Genomic DNA, 19005 nt, shown 5'->3' with positions numbered 1-19005 from the left:
TGTGTGTTATTTGCCATTCAAGACCTCTTTAACCAGAAATATTACGTTTCATATGATAACCCAAATGTGTTTAAAACATTTCTAGTGTGGTATGTGTCATGGTATTGCTGTAAGTAACTTCCAAATTGATATCATGCTTACTAATCGTCATTGTACATATAAGGTGAGCTCTAATATGATGTCGACGCTAGTTCCCCACTAGGACCTGAGAGCGTCACTTAGAAAAGCAGTACTTGAACAGTGGAGGGAGTCGTGGAGGACTCTGAGCCATAATAAACTCCGAAGCATCATGGCGACAACGTCAGCTTGGCCCTCCTCCACCAGGAACAATCGAAGGGAGAAAGTAGTAATTACACGGCTAAGGATAGGGCACTGCCCTTTGACTCATGCCTTTCCCTTTACTGAAGAGAAGCAAGCCCCTCAGTGTAATGAGTTTAAGTGCCTTTTAAGTATCTGTCATATCCTGACAGAGTGTGACAAATACCATGACTCGCGGACACGGTTCAATATAGGGGGGGGACCTTGAATCCCCCCTAGGAGACCACTCTAGTAATATAAATAGTATAATTTTGTTTCTCAAGGAAATAGGTGTGTTAAATAAAATTTAAAAGTGACTGTCTATTTTATGTAAATAAATTGTGCAGTGACGATCCCTTTATTATATGATTTGAAACAAATGATTAAGTAGTAGTGCAGAATGACCTAGGCATCAACGCACCCTAAAGCTCAATTCTACTACTACTACTACTGCATTAAAGCTTATTAAGCAGTGGAACATCAACAAGGTTGAAATTGACATGCAAGTATTCAAGCTGTTGACAATGGCTAAAATTAATTAAAGAGTGGTACAATGATCTTTGTAAACATAATTAGCTACTCATATTTTAATAGCTGTGCATGTATGGACTGAAATATTTTTGTTTGACTTGCTGTCATGGTCATGGTGAGCAAGTGGCCACAAACGTTCAGTTTCTTTTCCTTCCTTTCCTTTTTGTTGATTGGGATAGAGAGATAATAAGATTGTCTATTTTGTGTTAGAGCTGCTGTTGATTTGCAGCTATTGTTGCATTTTATATTTGACTATTGCAAAATCTCCTGAAAGGATTATCAGCCTGAGTTCCAGCTAAGGAAATAGTTTGCCCTGACTGATATCCCATACTCAAGTGTTTTTAGTTTCCCTGACTCTCATGGACATCTTTCTTTCAGTAGTCCATTTACTGAAGTCAAACCACTCATTTTATGGCTGAGCAGTCAAATTTTGTTGGGAGTTCTTTTTACATTAACCTCATCCTATCTCTCTCCTGTACACGATTCTTACTTACAAGTAGATTCTTGCATAAGTTCAGAAACTGGGATAGTTGAATTCAGTGGCGTAACTACGGGGGGGATGAGGAGGATAGATCCCCAACCCAAAGCCTCAGAGAAATAAGAAAAATGATGAAAAATTGTCAAGTTTTGACACAATAACTGCATCTGCTTGAAGGTAAATTTTAAGTGCCAAAATTATGTGAAATGTATTTCCAAGCATGTCATTTTTCAAAAAATTTCCCATACCCTCCCTATGGTGGAAGGGGGGGGGGTTGCCCTCTCTTGCCCCCCTTCCTCCCTAAGCATATTCCTTGCTAAGCCACTGGTTGAATTCATCACGGTACTTTCACCCCTGCGGGCTGGGGGATAGAGAATACTCCCGCAGTATCCCTGCTTGTCGTAAGAGGCGACTAAAAGGGTGTAGGTTGACTTATTGGCAAATACCCTATTAATACAAGACATCAAATTGTCAAAATGGGAGCAGAATGTTCAAATGGCCATAAAAATCTACCATTAATAATAATAATAATAAACATAGACTACCAAAAGGCATACGATTCGGTTCCACATTATTGGCTAAAAGAAATCTTAAAAATTTACAAAATAGATATTTCAATTGTGGAGTTTCTAAACACAGTAATGAATAAGTGGCAAACTCAGTTGGTATTGAATACCTCTCAAGGTCAAATTCAAAGTAGTATTATCCGAATAAAAAAAGGAATATTTCAAGGGGATTCACTGAGCCCATTATGGTTCTGCCTAGCTGTCAACCCATTATCAAATATATTAAATTCAACAAAATATGGATTCAAATTAAAAATTGATAGAAATCAGACACACATGATTAATCATCTTTTCTACATGGATGATCTAAAGCTATATGCCCACAATCAGAAGGAGTTAAATTATATGTTGAAATTAACGGAGAGCTTTAGTAATGACATATGTATGAAGTTTGGAATAGATAAATGCAGAAAATTAGAAATTAATAAAGGGAGATACGTTAAAGGGCAAGATATTCTTTTAGATAGCGGAAAAATCGAAAACATGGAAGAACATGAAAAATATAAATATCTTGGCATACTGCAGAACACTCAAATCCCACAGAAAGAAATTAAGGAAAAAGTCACAAGAGAATATAAAAACAGGCTTCAACTTATACTTAAAACGCAGTTAAATAGCAGGAATACAACAAAAGCCATAAATACATTTGCTGTTCCAACTTTAACGTATACATTTGGTGTAATTCATTGGACTAATACGGATTTAGAAGACCTAGATAGATTGACAAGGAAAGCATTAACAGATTACAAATCACATCATCCAAATGCTGCTGTCGAAAGGTTATACATTAAAAGAAAAAATGGTGGTAGAGGTTTAATACGCATTAAGAACCTACATTACAGAATTATAGATAAATTTAGAAATTACTTTTTCCAAAAAGGCAAGACGACTAACCTCTATAAGTCAGTCATAAAAAATGATGATAAAGCAACACCACTCCAGCTTAATGTCAGAGACAAATCAATAGATGAAGAAAAAATAGAGGAGCTAGAAGAGACATGGAGAAGCAAGCAAGTACATGGCATACATCACAAATTTCTTCATCAGGAATGTGTAGACACCTCACTATCAAATGCCTGGTTACAAAGAGGTGAGCTATATAAGGAAACGGAGGGGACAATGGTAGCCATTCAGGACAGAGTAATTGGTACGAAGAATTATAGGAAATATATAATCAAAGACGGAAGCGTATTAAATGACTTATGTCGCAAATGTAATGCAAAGAGTGAGACGATAGAACACATAATTAGCGAATGTACGAATCTAGTAGGTAATGAATACACCAAAAGACACAATAATGTATGCAAAATTATTTATTTAGAAATAGCGTATGTTACCGGATTAAAAGTGGATCATGAACCATATTACCTTTTCATCCCTGCTACAGTGCTAGAAAATGAAAATTACAAATTATACTGGGACAACACAATTTACACAGACAAACCTGTCCAGCATAACAGACCGGACATAATCTGGATTAAAAAAAAAGAAAAGCAGACCTTTATAATTGAAATAGCAGTTCCGGCTGACCACAACCTTAAGAAGAAATACGAGGAAAAGAAACAAAAATATCAAGACCTCGCAAGGCAAATAAAAACTATCTGGAAACAGGACGTGGTCACCATCATCCCCATAGTAATATCATCAACAGGAATAATACATTCATCACTCAATTTTGGAATTGAACAATTAAAAATTAAAAGAAACACAATATATAACATTCAAAAATCTGTAGTACTGGATACATGTAGATTGTTAACTTCAAGATATTCGATGAAATAGTTGAGGCATTAAATGATTTCTTCTGGTATCATGGAGGAAAATGAGTGTTGCTAGAGTTCAGGCTGGTTATCATGTTTTAGGGAGCATTAAACAACTCATTTTTTTTAATCAGAATTTGGTAACATAAGTATTGTGACGGTCCATTCCACCTCGCCGCTATCTGTGGTGGCCGCGGCGAAGGCGGGGGAACCGACAACACTTGTGGAGGGTCCTCGGCAACAGGGTGGGACGTTTCATCCCCACGGCGACCTACAACCCGCCCCTATATTGACAAACCCCGAAGAATTCCTCCTTTTTGGTAGGTCGTTTTCTCATTTATCGAAGGATTTGAGATCTGGAAGTGGGTTAGGAACGATACAAGGAGGAGGTAATCAGGAACAACGCAGCCCCAGCTCCCCAGCTGACGCCCCAAATAACCACACGTACTCGAGTTTAGTTCAATTTCACATATATATATTGCACTGGTTAAATTTACAATTCCAATAAAAATAACCCTTGGCACAAAAATATAAGAATAATACTAGTGAGGGATGTGATGGGTGATCAATATTACGGATGATGTACGTGAAACATAAATGAATTAAATTTTAGCAACACACAATGATTTAACAATGAATTTACAATAATCGTGGATCAATTACCCTTCTAACGTAAGTGAATATTAGGCAGATATGAGTCAAATACAGTTCATTAGAGCACTGAATTGATTATGAATTGCTGAAGGCGATGGAGTCCTTTGAATTACTTAGCGATTGTGGTGAGAAAAGGGAAGTTGTCTTATTGTCCAGTTATACAGTGGGAAGTAATCACTGGGGATACTTGGAGGGCGATTATACGGCGTTTCCTGGGGGGGGGGTTTATATGGCAGGGCGACAGAAGTTTATGTGGCCGATACACACCCACTGCCTCGTCGCTCGTAACTTCTCGCTCCTCCTCTGCAGGCTTAAGTTGGGCAGGATTGGTGCTTTAACGCTGGATGCCTCCGTCTCCGTCGTTCCTCCTGCTCGCGAAGGATGCTGTGGCATTCACGCCCGCGGAGCGAAATTTCGACAGATGGCAAGTCCCGCCTCGACTAGGCAGTCCTTGCACTCCGGTTAGCACGGCGTTCTCCAATTTGCACCTCAATATGCCCTTTGCCTGGCCCAGCTTTCCCAGCGATGCTCAGCGATGGTTGTCCCAGTCTCACTCGTAAGACAAATTGCTGAACACTTTTCGTAAAGTAACTGACGACTTATCAGACAACTTTCACCAAATCAATCACCGGACTCCGCAGTACCTCACAACCAGCTACCGCGGAACCCAAGAAGGCTGCCCTATCACTCCCTTCCACCCGCCTTATATTCACCACTTGCGGGGTGGAGAGGGTCTCATGACATAGCACAAAAAGACTTATATAAAACAACTCGGCCGGGTCAAGTGGCCGTTACATCATTATATAACCACTTGCTCATTCGACCCAAGATCACCAGAATACCCATTCACACACACATGCATGCCTGGGGGCTGGAACGCTAAGGGTGGTGGGGAAGGGGAAAAGAAAGGAGAAAGACCTAGCTTTGGAAGATTACGCGAGCCCAGGGCGGCCGCCGCCCAACCCCCGGAACAAGACCGTGACGGGCGTGACCGTCACAGTATGTTCATTGCATTTAGCTCAAATGTACAATCAGAGAATGGAATTAATATAATTTGCTGTTGAGGAGACAGTCTTTTAATAGCTTATAACCTTAGCATTGGCGAAGGTGGTGATATTGGCCTTTACTTTAGCCTTTGAACTGTTCATTTGAACTTCAAGTAGAGGAAATCTTACTCGCCAAAGTGAGCAGCGACGAATGCTATGAACCTTCTTTTGCGATCCTCAAGAAAAGGCTCGAGAACGTCCCTATATCCTTTATGGAGCCTAAAACAACGGCAGACTACAATATGCCATTTACCATTTGGGAGCTGAAATCTGCCATCCATGACTCCCACGACACGTCCCCAGGACCCGACGAGATCCACAATGCCTTCCTCCGAAATCTATCGGAATCGGCGTTGCTGGAAATCCTTGAAACTTTTAATCAGCTCTGGGCCAATGGGGATTTTCCTCCGTCCTGGCGGGAGTCCGTCATTGTTCCCATCCCAAAACATGGAAAAGACCGAGCTGATCCGAATTCTTACCGGCCGATTTCTCTCACCAGCTGCCTGTGCAAGTTAATGGAGCGAATGGTAAATCGACGTCTCATTTGGTGGCTGGAGCGTCGAAAACTCCTCTCTAGGATACAATGCGGATTCAGACGGAACCGTTCCACAATGGACCACTTGGTTAGGATTGAAAATTTCATCCAAGAAGCCTTCCTTCTCCGCCAACACGTAGTCGGTGTATTTTTCGACTTAGAGAAGGCTTACGACCGGGTCTGGCGACGTAAGATTCTACGCGTATTACGCGAGTGGGGTTTTAGAGGCTGTTTGCCCATTTTTATACAAAATTTTTTAACCAACCGTGTTTTTAAAGTAAGGACGGGACAGTTGTTGTCAAATTTTTACCCTCTTGACAGCGGAGTTCCCCAAGGCTCCGTTCTGAGCGTGACGTTGTTCGCTATTGCGATCAACGACATAGCTCACTGCATCAAGGAGCCAGTGTTAGGGTCACTGTTTGTGGATGATCTCGCGATTTTCTGCAGATCATCTAGGGTCGTGAATGCATCGCGAATGGCGCAACTCACCATCAATAAACTTCACAAATGGACCCAAAATAACGGCTTCCTTTTCTCTTTGGAGAAAACAAAGTGCGTTCACTTTTCTCGCACTCGGGGCGTCCATGTAAATCCCACGTTACACCTAGGTGGTAGAAACCTCCCATTTGTGGAATCAGTCCGTTTTCTGGGGATGACCCTCGACCACAAACTCAACTGGAAGGAGCACATTAATTCTGTCAAGGTAAACTGTTTGAAGTCTTTGAACATTTTAAAGTTTTTAAGCCACGCATCTTGGGGAGCAGACCGCACCACCTTAATTTTACTTTACCGCACACTGGTGCGGTCGAAATTAGACTACGGCTCATTCGTGTATGCGTCCGCTCGCGAGACGTATTTGAAAGCACTTAATTCAGTGCACAACGCAGGTCTGCGACTATGCACTGGGGCGTTTAGGACCAGCCCGATTCCCAGTATATATACCGACGCAGGCGAGCCTCCTCTATGCTACCGAAGGACCTGGCTTCTTTGTAGCTACGTTTCCAAAATTTTAGCAATGACGAGTCACCCATGTTATAGTTTACTTTTTAAACCCCGTTTTATTAATGTTTTTAACCGAAGGACTAAAGCAACCAGACCAGTAAGCGTTCGTTTTAACGATTTTATTCGCGGATGCGAATTCACGCTACCTGAAGTGTATCCTGTTTCATTCTCGGAACACCCCCCTTGGATCACTCCCACTCCGGTGGTGAATATTCTTTCACGATCTCGACCGAAGTCTTCCACAACTCCCTCGGAGTACCAGCGTTTGTTTGCCATGTTCCGATGGAATCACCCCAACCTTACCCCCGTTTACACTGATGGTTCGAAAGATAACTCTGCTTGTGCATGTGCAGTGTTCTCCCCTATCCACGGGAACATCAGAGCAAAGCTTCACCCGATGTGCAGTGTGTACACGGCGGAGCTTTATGCCATAAGGACAGCTCTAGAAGCCCTAGATGACCACGGCGGCTCCTTTGTGATATGCACTGACTCCAGGAGCTCGCTACAAGCCATCTCTGGCTTCTCACCCGTGCACCCGATCGTGCAAGAAATACACTCTCTCCTGCTGACCCTTTCGAGAAAGGGTTTGAATATCCATTTTCTGTGGGTACCGGGACATGAGGGGATAGCCGGGAATGAGATAGCAGACGCTATGGCCAAGGAAGCTCTGAATAACGAAGTTCTTGTCTCAACGCTGGTTCCCCACGAGGACTTACGAGCATCTCTAAGAAACGTGGTATTTGGAAAATGGAGGGAGTCATGGAGGATTCTAAATAATAACAAGCTCCGTGGCATCAAGGACACGGTAGCAGCGTGGCCCTCCTCAGCTCGTAGTAATCGGAGAGAGGAAGTAGTACTTACACGATTGAGGATAGGGCACAGCCCCCTGACCCATGCGTATCTCTTTACTGAAGAGAAGGAACCTCCCCAATGTGGGGATTGTAAATGTCCATTAAGTATTAGACACATCATGCTAGATTGTGTTAAGTACCGCGAAGCGCGAAGGCGAAATAATCTAGGGGGAGACCTAAAAACCCTTTTAGGAGACCACCCTACCAACTTAATCTGTACATTTCGGTTTCTCAGAGAAATAAACATTTTTAATAAAGTCTAATTATGTACACTTTCAACGAAGACATCAGATGCATTAGATTACTTTATACATAACAATTGTAATTAAATAGCACAGTAGTGGTGCAAAATGACCTTGCCGTCGACGCACCCTAAATCCAAACACTACTACTACTACTACTCTATACATAACTTTTGTAATTAAATCGCACAGTAGTGGTGCAAAATGACCTTGCCGTCGGCGCACCCTAAATCCAAATACTACTACTACTACTACTAGAGGAAATCATTTTGTTTGCCTTGTCAACATACTGTGAGACTGCTTGTCCTTCTCCACTATGAACTGGGCAGTTGCCAGTCCATCAGTACCCAAGATACGCACAGGAGAAAAGTGCCTGTGTTATGCAGAGATATTAGGCAAATCTGTGGTGATGATCTAGTGAAACCTGGACTGGTAACTGCAGTCTATCAGGGCCAAAATTCCGTGATGCCATTGAGGGGAAGGTGCTATTTAGCTCAAATAACCACCTCAATTTATACAAAACAGTATATTTTCATGTAGTAAATCAGTATACAGAAATGCACAGAGTAATGCCGGTTGGCGTGGTCACAGTAGCGTACGCTCAGCTCGGTGGTTTCGATAAGACTCCCTGTCATGGCGGGATGGCGGCGCCCAGTCAACGTCGTGGATCGACCATTGCGACCTCTGGCAGCAGCGTCGCGAAACTCTCCCGACAATTAATGGTAAGCACGCACTAGGTCTATTCGGGAAAACATGCACTTACCGACAAAAAAATGGGCAAAGTCCGCTATGTGTTGCTCCGGGTAGAGATCAGGAATGGTGCGCGCATTCAGTGCTCTGTAATCGCCGGAAGGGCGCCAGTCACCATCCTTTTTAGGCACCAGATGCAGTGCCGATGCCCAACAGCTGTCGGAGCGCTGCACTGTGCCGTTCCGCACCATCTCCTCGAACTCCTTTTTTTGCAATGTTTGCCTTGTTCGGTGCAAGGCGGCGGAGCTTGCAGACGATTGGTGGACATGGTGTCGTCTTATTATAATGTACTGTCGTGTGCCTAAATTCTGTCCCAGATGGCCGGGTGATATAATAAAAAAAAAAAATTGACTAGCTCTCCCAAATGTGGCGAGGCTGTCGGATTACTCTGTTTAGGTCAGGGTCCCTTTACACCCCTGCTTTATTCAAAATTTTATAATTTTACACTTCAATTATTCATAAGATTGTCTAATACAATACATATGTAACGTTCCGCAAACATAAGTCTCCTTATATACATTTCACTTTCATTGTTGCTTATTTAGAGGATGTATATATGAACAGAAATAAACAAAGAGAAAGCAAACAAATGAAGTGGACACCTCCAACACTGATTTCTGCACTTTCACAAATACATATAGTTCCACAATTATTTTCAAGATATTAATATGTCTAACTTTATAGATACATTTAGCTTTAATGTTGCTTGAATTAAGGAATATTTATATGATCATAATAAACAAAGAGAATAAAACAAAAGGACAGAGTTTTCCAACACTAAATCCAACAGTTTTACAATTACATACATACAGTTCATGAATGATTTTTCAAATTATACCTCAGTCTAGTGTACATATATTTTACTTTCAATATTGTTTAAAATAGAGAGTATTTATATGACCAAGATAAACAGCGAAAACAAAATAACAGAGTTCTTCAATACCAATTCCAACAGTTCCAAGAAAACAAATAGTTCCGAAATATTTTTCAAAATATACATAAGTCTAGCTACTTACATTTGACTTACAATGTTGTCTTTTTAGAAAATGTTCATGTGAACAAGATAAACAGAGACTATAAAAGCAAAAGCAAAAAGGCGGAGTATCTCCAACACTTATTCCTGCACTTCCACAAATACATGCAGTTCCAGACTAACTGTGGATACCCTCCAAATTTTTCCAATCTTGTTACAGTAACTACTATTTTGTCGTTATCCGAGTGGCTGTTCCCCAGCGAAATGTTTGATCTCCTTCATGGCATCCTGGTTTTCGAAAGCTATTTTTCCAAGGAGATAGGGGTCTTGCGGCCAGTCTCCCATGACTGCACTTAGTCTATCCCTTTCTTCTTCGTAGCACGAACATTCAAAGAGTCTGTGTGTCACGGTATCCGCATCCTTGCCGCACATGCATAGGTCAGTTTCCCTTTTACCGATCCTTTTGAGGTATTCCACAAATCCCCCATGTCCAGTTAGAACTTCGGCGAGTGGTTTGTCTATGTCTAATTTGTATTCTAGTATTTCCGCTATTTTCGGGAAGAATTTCTTAGTAGTCTGTCCCCTAATTTCCTCGTCCCATTCGTTTTGCCATTCGATGTGGATCAGTTCCTGTATTATTTCCTTATTCCTTCTCCATGTGTTGCTGTTGTCTATATTAATGTTGAAAAATTTTGTTGTTCCTGTTCTTTTTAGTTAGCTTTTGACTTTTTTTTCATAACTTCATATGCCATTGGCGTAATTCCTGCTATTACTGCCAGTGCCGGCTGACTCACAGTAGAGTATGCTCTTTGGGCTTCGTTGACTTTACGTTTAACTCTGCTGTGAAGATGGTTATGTCCCCAAATTTCACTCCCGTATGTAAGAATGGGTATAGAAACTGCCTGATATATGATTTTCAAGTGTCTATTATTCATTGAAAACTTTGTTACGCATATCCGTCTGATCTGCTGGAAAATGTCTTTAACTTTTTTGCAAATGAAATGGGCATGTGGAGCATATGTCAATTTCTGGTCTAGAATTATGCCTAAGTATTTATATTGACTTTCCCTTTTAATGTTTACTCCGTTTATCTTAACTGTGGGGTTTCTTTTCAAGTTTGTTTTGAAGCATACGTACACGGATTTCTTTTGAGATATCTTGACCTTATTTCTCGTGCACCATTTCTCCAGGATTCGGGTGTAGGTCACAGCTCGTTCTTCAAGCTCCGTTCTGGTGTCCCCCGATATTGTTATCGCCTGGTCGTCTGCATAAGCTGTGGAATTGCATCCTTCTGGTAATTCTTCCCTGAGTAGGCTGTTCATGAAGATGTTCCAAAGTAGAGGTCCCAGAATGGAGCCCTGTGGTGCTCCTTTGGATAGTGCTTTAGATGTCTGTGTGTAGTTTAGTCTATATACGGTTTTTCTGTTTATGAAGTAGCTTTTTATTAGCCCGACGATGTTTGCAGGTATATTCAGTCTTTTGAGTTTGAGAATACAAGTAGGCCACCACAACGAGTCAAATGCACCTTCAAAGTCTATAAAGAGAGTTATCATGTACTTTGTTTCTGTAGTCGTGATTTCGGTTGTCACTTTCTGTAGTGCGTCTATGGTTGACCTTCCTCTTCGGAATCCAAACTGATTGTTGTGGATTAGTTCTTCTTCCGGTACTGCATCTTCAATTTTCATTTTGATGACTCTTTCAAATGTTTTCCCCATTTCCGATAGCAGAGTAAGGGGTCTGTAAGATTTGGGATCTGATGGGTCTTTGCTTTTTCCTTTCAATATCGTATGTAATAGTCCTATTTTCCAGATGGTCGGGAAGTATTCCAATCTTAAGCAGTCCTGTAGTATGACGGTTAGATACTTTTTTAGAATGTTGATAACTTTTTGAAGGAAGACGCCGTGTATGCCATCTTCTCCCGGTGCCTTATTTTTCTTTATTAGCAGGATTGCTATCTCCACGTCCTCTTCGCTTATTCGCGTTAGGGCCTTCTCCGTTTCCCTCGAGTGCCATTCTTCTGATTCCTTGATGCTCTTCGGTCTCACCCTCCTCCGTGTCATCAAGGATAAGATTTTGAATAATATCTAACATTGTGTCTTGTAGGAATCGGATATTGCCCTCTTTATCTCTGTTTGAGCATAGTGGTGGTGAAATTTTTAATCTGTCGCAAGCTAATTTATAAGCAAATCCCCATGGATGTTTGGCTATATCCTCTTCAACAAAATTTTCCCAGGTGTTATTTTTGCTCTTTGTGACTTCGTTGTTATAGTCACATAGGGCTTCAATGTACCTTTGCTGATGAATTACCCTATCTTCGTCGATCCTGCAGCGTTGGTATGTTTTCCTCAATGATCTGCATCTCCTTTTCAGCCTCTCTAGCCTTGTGATCCACCAGGGGGCAGTCGGATGTCTCTGCTTTTGCTTGGGGATGGCAATGTTTCTAGCCGATTTGAGACTTTTCGTCAAAGATGCTATTCTTTCGTCTACATTTTCAGTTGTTGGGGTCCAAGTAATTTTTTCGTAGTACGTCCAGGTGGTCTCCGAGAATGACTTCTGGAATTTCTTCCAGTTCGCGGCTTTAACAATGTATTTCCTAGGTTTTTTATTAGGAAGGTCATTTTTCGGTGCTATTATCCATGTTATTAATCGATGATCACTAATGGTTAAATCCCCATTAACCTCCCACTGTTGAATAAAGTGGAGTGCGTTCCTATTGCTTATAGTTAGGTCTATATTGGATTCGCCGTTAGGCGAATAGAAAGTGCTTGGGTGTCCCGGTTCGTTAATTAAGAATATATCCTTTTTGATAAGAAACTCCTCAATCATAATCCCCTTTACGTCTCTTCCTTTGCTGAACCATATCTCATTTTTTGAGTTTGAGTCCACTCCAATTACCAAATTCTTTCCATTACAGTTAGAAATAAGGTCCGCTAGTTCGTTTAGCAATGGTCGCATATCTGCTGTGGGTGGGAAATACCCGGAAATAGCCGTAAATGTGATGTCCTTCGATCTTATCTCAGCCATTGCAAAGAATTTTGATGTCTTAATGTTGAGTACGTCGAAGTTGTCGTTTATCACCGCTATGGCGGCTAGGAATGGTTCCGGCGAAAGGTAGGGTGCTGTTTTTGTACAAACGTTGAATCCTGGTATTTTCCAATTGCGGTTCCTGATTGAGTGGAAGCAGTATGGCTCTAGAAATAGCAAGATATCTAGTTTCAGTTCAACAGCAGTGTTCTGCAGATCTGCAGTGTTGATGCGGGATTTCTGCAGGTTTATTTGTCCTACTTTTATGGAAGTTTTGTTTTTATGCTCCATAGTCGATTGTACTAGCTAGCCATTCCACTTTTTGTTCTCTAAGAGGGCACTTGCTAAAGTGAGCATCATGGTCTACATTGGTGTATTGAGCTACTGAGCAGTTGATGCAGCAGGGTTTTTCAAGTTTTTTCGTACATTGCCTGGAATCGTGGTCTTCTGCACAGTGGCTGCATGTTTCCTTATCGCTTTCGCAGGATTTGGCTAGATGATCCTATTTTTGGCATTTAAACCATTGGATGACGTTAAGATGGTATCTTACCGGGCACGACTCGTAATCAATATGCACTCGTTCATTATTAAGAAGTATTTTCCTTGTATTTCCATCTACTTCTATCACCCAGTGTATTCTTGTTGCCCCTCGTTTCCCGAATTTATACTTCTCAGATACTACACTTTCTGTTGGGAGGTTGTTTTGTGTCCTCAATGCATTAAGGATATCCTCTTCGTTTGTATTTGCTTTGATTCCACTGATCAGCATCCTGGGGTGGTGTTTTCTTTCTTCTTGAATTATTAGCTTCTTATTCTTGAAGCACTCTAATTTTTTCAATTTTTCTTCCAAGTTTACATCCTCGGTTTCCAGCCTTATTCCCTTATTTCTTACTTTCAATATCCTGGACACTCCTATACCAGTTATTTTTGGATCTACCTCTGGTGATCTGGGGGAACTCAGCCAACACCGCGTGAAAACGAGAATTAATAACAACGGTCTTCTCTAGTGGGTGATGGGAGGTCACCTCACGGCCGCGGGTCGTTAACGAGGTGACGTCGACAAGTGGATTAAAAAATGAGAGGAAGTCGATGCCAATTTTCAGCCTGTCAATGTCCGCGACGACGAATCGCCAGCGGAAGTCGCATTTGAGGCCGAAATAGTGCCAAGTCGATCCACCCGTAAGTCGAGATCACCGTACTGTTTGCGGCGAGTAGCTGATAGGCGGCTAATTCTTTCCGTCCTTTCACTTGGGCATGCGGATAAACACATAGTTCGGAACCTGTATCAGCCAAAAATTCAATTTTTGTTGCGGCATCTATGACGAATAGGCAGCGAGGTGTAGAGCAACGGCCATCAGTTGCCATTAACCGCTGCTCTTGGGGTTTTCCGCCGCGTAAGCCCATGGGGGGCGGCACTTGTGTGAAGCAGCACCTAACTTCCCGTGGTAGCAGCAAAACTGCGGGTCACGACCCTATTTTTTATTTTTATTTATTTCAAAAGCCCACGTACAGCAATTATTGCCAATTTACAGTGGCGCAATAACAAGATAATAAATAGTATATAACAAGAAACAAAGTACATATAATGTTACGGGAGTCATATCAACCTAAAATAAGCCGAGAATCAAGTACATAAAATATAACTAGAATCAAACCTCGAAATTAAAGAACACAAGTGTATAAAGCTAAAGAAAATTGTAGCAATGGTAAGAAATGGGAAGTGTTGTCATTGATGTTCAGAGAGGTAAGATAAAGCCAGGTTGGTAAAGACTTTCGGGGATAGGGAAAAGGGATCAATACTCGGAGGAAGGGAATTAAGAAGTGAGGGAAGGCGGAAAAAAAGTGAGCGCTGAATGAGTGATAATCTGTGAACTGGTGTGTGGAGCAGTGAGTGGGTGTGCGTAGGGCGGGAGGGTAATCGGAAATTAAGAAAAGAAAGGAGTTCAGGACAGTCTGTGATTGAGTTGAGGATATTGTAGATAAATTTAAGGTCACTTTTAAGGCGTACAGAAGGAAGATTGTGAATGAAGAGAGAAGTTAGAATGGTGTTAGTTGGCATATTTCGCATGTGAGGTACTCTATATTTTACTATACTTGAGAAAAAGTTAGTAAGAGATTTAAAGGCAGAGAGATTGGGACGGTTTTAATGATCAAGCTGTTATGGACATAATTCGGAAATGTTTTACCGTTCACCAGGTAAATGTCCTTATCCAGAAATGTGGAATAGAGTCTCAGGTTGACAATATATGGAACCAGAGGGTATTCGTGTTGAGCATTGTGTAACCCAGATGGGTAATCGATGTGTAGCAGGGTCAAGAAGCAGTTATCGCTATAGTGGTCTCATATTCAAAAATTTTATAAATCCATCAGCGGATGTTGATCTTGTGCTGACGGTGGTTATTAGGATCTAAAGAAAGCACAAAATTCCTTTCAGTGTTTTTTATTGAAAGAATTACAAATGATCTTCATTCGTACAATTCAAAGCAAAAATCCAAATAAACACTTATTTTTACTATTTTATTGGTCAATAGTATTTTGGAAATACAGAGACCTCGTCAGAAAAAAAATTACCATCATATATAAGAGAATCAAAGTTTTTAGGCTACATCAGAATACAATATCATTAAGGTAAAACCACCAGTAGTTGACACCTTAAGGATTTATATGTCTGTTTGTTAACATTACTTAAACCGAATTCACTGTAGGGGAAACTTAAAGTTACTGATAGCTGTACAAAGTATTCCTCTATCGTACTGTCACAAGAATAACATTAATAAAATGAATGTGAATTATTATTATTTTTTTTTTTTTTAACGGGCACAGGTCTAGTAGTTGACACCAAGCAAAAACAAGAATATTTAGTAGTTGACACATTTTATTTTCAGTAGTTGACACACTTTATATAACTCTTTATTTCAATACACTCTTTATTTATTGACACTCTTTAGTAGTTTACATATGTTTTAAATGAGAAAAGGTTTAATAAATGAATTTTTGCCTACTCTGTATGAATACAGGAATGAAATGAATGATAAAAGTTGTAGAAAAATACAAAAATTGAATGTTAACGTATTACATAACTTAGGCTCATTCTCTAGTTAATTAAGTTAAAAAAAATTAATATAAATTGTGCTAAGCTATCAGAATGCAAGAAGTTAATCCCATAAAAATTCAAGTTCCGGGACTGAGTAAACATTTCTCGTGGTACTCATTTTTAAAGGCTCGTCAATGTGGTATAATACAGTTTCCCATTCGTAGTCCAATTTATCCTCTTTTTCTGGCCATTTCCAGAGTCTCCCAGATTTTTTCATAGCTGTAATAGTAGCAGCTGTTTCACAAACATCAGTTATAACCCCCGGAAATAACTCTTCTTCATAAGAAAAAACTACATACTCCCCTACTTTCCTCTCTACTGGTTTCTTTAGGTTTTTCTCATGTATGTTTTCCTCATCGCTCTCATCTTTAAAATCACTGTCACTATCTGATGGCACCTCTTCTATGCCAGAGTTAGAGCTGTCTTTGTAATGAAGCACCCGCTTTGCAGTCCTTTTCTTATGCTGCCGAACTTTATCTTGTTTCGCTCTTTCTTTTTCATCTTTTTTCCTTTGTCTCTCGGCAGCACGTTCCAGTTTTCTTTTTTCTAATTCTTCCTTTTTTGCCAACTTCTTTCTAAAATAATCTTTACACAGCTGTCCTGAGACAATGGCAGGCATTTTCTCCTTCATTGATCGTTTTTGTTTTGGTTCATTCTTGTCTTTCTGGAAAAAAAAGTGTCTTTTGAATGGGCTGGGGATTTCTGCAGATACTTTAGAAGTTCCAGCTTGACAAAGATCAGTATGATTAATACTATCTCTAGCAGGCTTATCGATACAAGTAAGGTTGTTCGTTCCAGATGGCATATTGTAATCATCAGTGGTATGATAAGTGGACTCATCGATAGCACTAGGAGTGAGTGTTGCAGATGACAGGTCCCCATCCACAATGCTTAGATTGTCTGGCTCATTAGTAGCACCAGATGCATTTAACAAATTACTTTCCAGTTCTAATTTTGTCTTCTGCCACAGTTGAAAGAGTGAAATATCTTTTTCCTCCAACTCTTTATTTGTATCCCTGTTACAAAATATTTTGAGCTTGCTTTCTGGAACACTCTCATTGAGAAATCGAAGTCCTTCTTTTAAAAATTGTCCACGTTCTTTGGCTTTTGTGACTTGATTATCACCTTCAATGTTTAATGGGAGAGTGATAGCTTCTGGGTTCCATGGAAACAATCCACATTTTCTAAAACTATTTTCCAGGATAGTCACTTGTAGCACATTGTCTATAACTTCTTTCAAAAGTTTTGGAAATTCTTTCTTCTTTAAGACTGGAGCCTCCAAATTGGATAACCTCCATTCATGTACTTTCTTCTTCCAGTGCTCTTTAAGAGTCCTGAAAACCGAAACATCCATCGGTTGCAAGAGATGCGTCGCATTTGGGTACAGTGCAATGAGAATGATGCCATTTTTTTCACAAAACTGGCTCACTTGCAAACTCAAATGAGATGAGTGCCCATCCACAAAAAGAGCAACTGGCAAAGGAATATTTTCTTTCTTCAGCCATGGGTAGAAAATGTCAGCGACAAACTCGAAGAATGCCTCACAGGTCATCCAACCAGACTCTGTTCTTCCCAAGCCCCACGCTGGAGGGAAATTCTCTGCAATTTCCTGCGGGATCCTTTTATATTTGTACAAAACTGTTGGGGGAGGTACAGCACCACTTGCGCTACCTGTGATAAGGACAGTAAGGCATTCTTTCTCATCCGAATTTACTTGCTGATATACAGTCTTATCCCCTTTTTTTGCTAATACTTTACCACCCTTTGGGTTTAAAAAAAAGGCTGTCTCATCCGTATTAAAGATTCTTCTTGGATCTTGTAAAATCTCTTTTTGTTTATTTTCAACCAAGAATGTCTCTACTTCTTTAAACCAATTACAAAGGCTTTCCTTGGACACTGCAGCCCTCGTTGTGGTAAGGTTTTGAGACATACGAACAGCTATTCCAGGGTTTCTTCTCATAAATCCTTTCATCCATGATTTTCCTGGGCAGCTGTCTTTGAACGGGTTTGGCCTCTTTAACTCTTTTAAAAGGCGCTGCACACTGAAGACAACTTCCTGCATTGTAACAGGAAATCCTGCACGGGCCATGCTGTAAATCCAATTACTGATAGTGGTTTCTTCACCTGTACTTAAAATAGCCGCTGGACCCATTTTCCTACACAAATAGAATAGAATAATTTTTTAATCCTTCAAGTATACAACACGCTATACAATTGAATATGTCAATACAATAAATTACATACTACACACTCAAAGTAATTGTCAAACATTCTGTTATTAAATTTAAAAAACTCTGAGAGAGAGTACAGAGGATTCTCAGTTAGAAACCTTTTCTGTCTTAGCCTGAACTGAGATATAGGCATGGTCCCAACCAATGACGGGAATTTATTAAAAAGTTTCAAAGACAACATAAGACAAATGCATAATCAGAATAAGTTAGATAAAGTAGGTAGCCACATACTATGTAAAGACTAGTTTCCTAAGTCTTGAGCATCCTAAACTAGCCAATTATTAATACAAATAACAAATAGATTTAAGTTAATAGAAATAACAAATTTATGTGTAGGGATAAAAATACAGCCCTGCTGTCTTATTGACACTATGCTTGGGATGTAGACTCTTAAGCTAGACATAAAAACATGTAGACCTGTGTTACCTGTCAATTGGGTGTTTTCCTTCAACCTTGTACTTCAAAGTGACCCTTGGAACATTAAATTTTTTAGCTGCAGTTTTATATGGTGTTTTATGCAACCTTACATCTTCCACAGCTGCTTCCATTACCTCTTGAGTATAATTTCTAAAATTTCCCTTTGTTGGAGGCATCTGAAAATGAAAGAGGGAGTAATTCAGAAGTTGACACATTGTAACTCCAATAGTTGACACCCCCTGTCAACCTGGTAGAGACCACGAGAAAGGGGCCGCATGGGAATGGGCTGGACCTTGGAAAACCCGGAGGGCGACGACACTCGCCGAAGGGGGGGGGGGGGGGAAATTCAACACCTAGATTAGGAAGGGAAGATTTGGTTTTTGTTAATCTATGCTGGTTTAAGGATAAGAATTTCTTATTTCTTGTACTATTCCCAGTCACCCCTTCCACCTACCTTCTTCCTCCCGATACCACATGATATATAAGGATGTTTGTTTCTTTGTAGCCTTTGTACCTGATGATGACGCCGCTGCGTCGAAACTAGTAGTACCACA

General features: G+C 40.5%; 1 protein-coding gene across 1 annotated transcript; it reads right to left on the bottom strand.

The window, feature by feature from the left end:
* Positions 1 to 15834: 15834 nt before the first annotated feature.
* Positions 15835 to 18963, bottom strand: LOC124168297. The gene is made up of 2 exons (XM_046546446.1): positions 18461 to 18963; positions 15835 to 17959 (listed from the first exon to the last, which is right to left on the bottom strand). Exons 1-2 carry the CDS (start codon positions 18664 to 18666, stop codon positions 15865 to 15867), a joined length of 2301 nt encoding a protein of 766 aa, XP_046402402.1. The 5' UTR covers positions 18667 to 18963; the 3' UTR covers positions 15835 to 15864.
* Positions 18964 to 19005: the final 42 nt, after the last annotated feature.

Source organism: Ischnura elegans, chromosome 11 (genome assembly GCF_921293095.1).
Source record: "Ischnura elegans chromosome 11, ioIscEleg1.1, whole genome shotgun sequence".
Classification (NCBI taxonomy): Eukaryota; Metazoa; Arthropoda; class Insecta; order Odonata; family Coenagrionidae; genus Ischnura; species Ischnura elegans.
Note: the sequence above shows the minus strand (reverse complement) of the source record. Positions and strands in the feature narration are given on the sequence as shown.